Source organism: Penaeus monodon, chromosome 28 (assembly GCF_015228065.2).
Source record: "Penaeus monodon isolate SGIC_2016 chromosome 28, NSTDA_Pmon_1, whole genome shotgun sequence".
In the NCBI taxonomy this organism is placed as follows: domain Eukaryota; kingdom Metazoa; phylum Arthropoda; class Malacostraca; order Decapoda; family Penaeidae; genus Penaeus; species Penaeus monodon.
In genome coordinates, this window is record NC_051413.1 from 33,587,545 (window position 1) to 33,588,716 (window position 1,172).

The window sequence follows — 1,172 nt, forward strand, 5'->3', positions numbered from 1 at the left end:
GACATGGAGGGTATCAGCGTTTGAACATATTAAACAGTTTGATATATCAGGATGAGCTAACTGACATAGGAGAGACAATTTCTTCCTTTTTATTTTAATATGCTTTATTTCATATAAGCGTTAGAAGGAGCTATTTAATGAAACTCTGGTCTAGTAGGACAACTTTATCATGGGAAGAAGGACTGTTAGAGAGGACTTTGAAAATTGGCAAAAGTGAATGGTTTGCTATTTGAAAAGGCTGTTAGAAGAACAATCATGATATTTACGTTTAATGCTTTTTTAAAAAAACTTTTTATTTTGTTTATTCACAAACCTTGTGACTGCAGTACAATAGTGCAATGAACTCTTAAAGCAGTCATGGTACCGGATAATTATCTTTTTTTTTTTTGGTTATTCCAGGAATTGAAAGAAATACACAAACAAATCAAATTTTGAGTCCAGCAGCGACGACCCACAACAACTGCTTCTTTAAGGCTGTTTTTCTATCTAAAAACTATAGAAAATTAGCCCTAAGGGAAGCAAGCGTGTAAAGTCGTTGTTGCTGGTCTCGGGTGTATACAGACAATAAGCCAAAAAAATCAGAAAAAATAGAAATAATCAGTTTAAAAAAAGAACAAAATTATGATCAGTGCCTCAAAATAAACTGCATTTTGAAACCAAATGATTAGCTAAAAATGTGGTGGTGACCGTTGTGTCAAAACAACCAGCAGGTCAAACCGAATTTCAAGCAAAAAATGTTAAGACCGGTGCGTCAAAACACTGAAACAGGTTCAAATAAAACAATAAGCAAAAAACTGACCGGTGCGTAGACTCAGGTAGGCCTAAGCCATGTAAAAAAATATTTCATCTTACCCTGCACCACTACTGTTGCCGCACAATGGCTTTTCGCCTAGATCCTCATCCACGTACCAATTTGCTGAAAAATAGGATAAGCAAAATCAACGCTCTGTTTATGCTCCGTTCCCAAAAAGGGGCAGTGGGTTCGCCAGGCACGGTCGGCGTAAACACACCAGCGCTTGGCCTAACCTTTCCGCTACCTCAAAAATAAGATTTGGTTCTTCTCCGGAAAGGTTGGACCAGCAGATTTAGTAGAAAAAAAAATGGTTTATGTGCTCCCTAGCGTAAATAATAATAATGGAAAAAAAATATTAACTGTTACCGAGGATCATATA

At 36.6% G+C, this 1,172-nt stretch overlaps 1 protein-coding gene across 1 annotated transcript in view; it reads right to left on the minus strand.

Annotated features, from left to right (window-relative positions):
- The window catches only part of LOC119591519 (sodium channel protein para-like), a gene marked incomplete in the record, with an annotated part of 263,120 nt that overhangs the window by 111,422 nt on the left and 150,526 nt on the right, over positions 1–1,172 (minus strand). Inside the window, 1 exon segment of the mRNA XM_037940268.1 lies at positions 853–916. Coding sequence (XP_037796196.1) covers positions 853–916 — 64 coding nt within the window.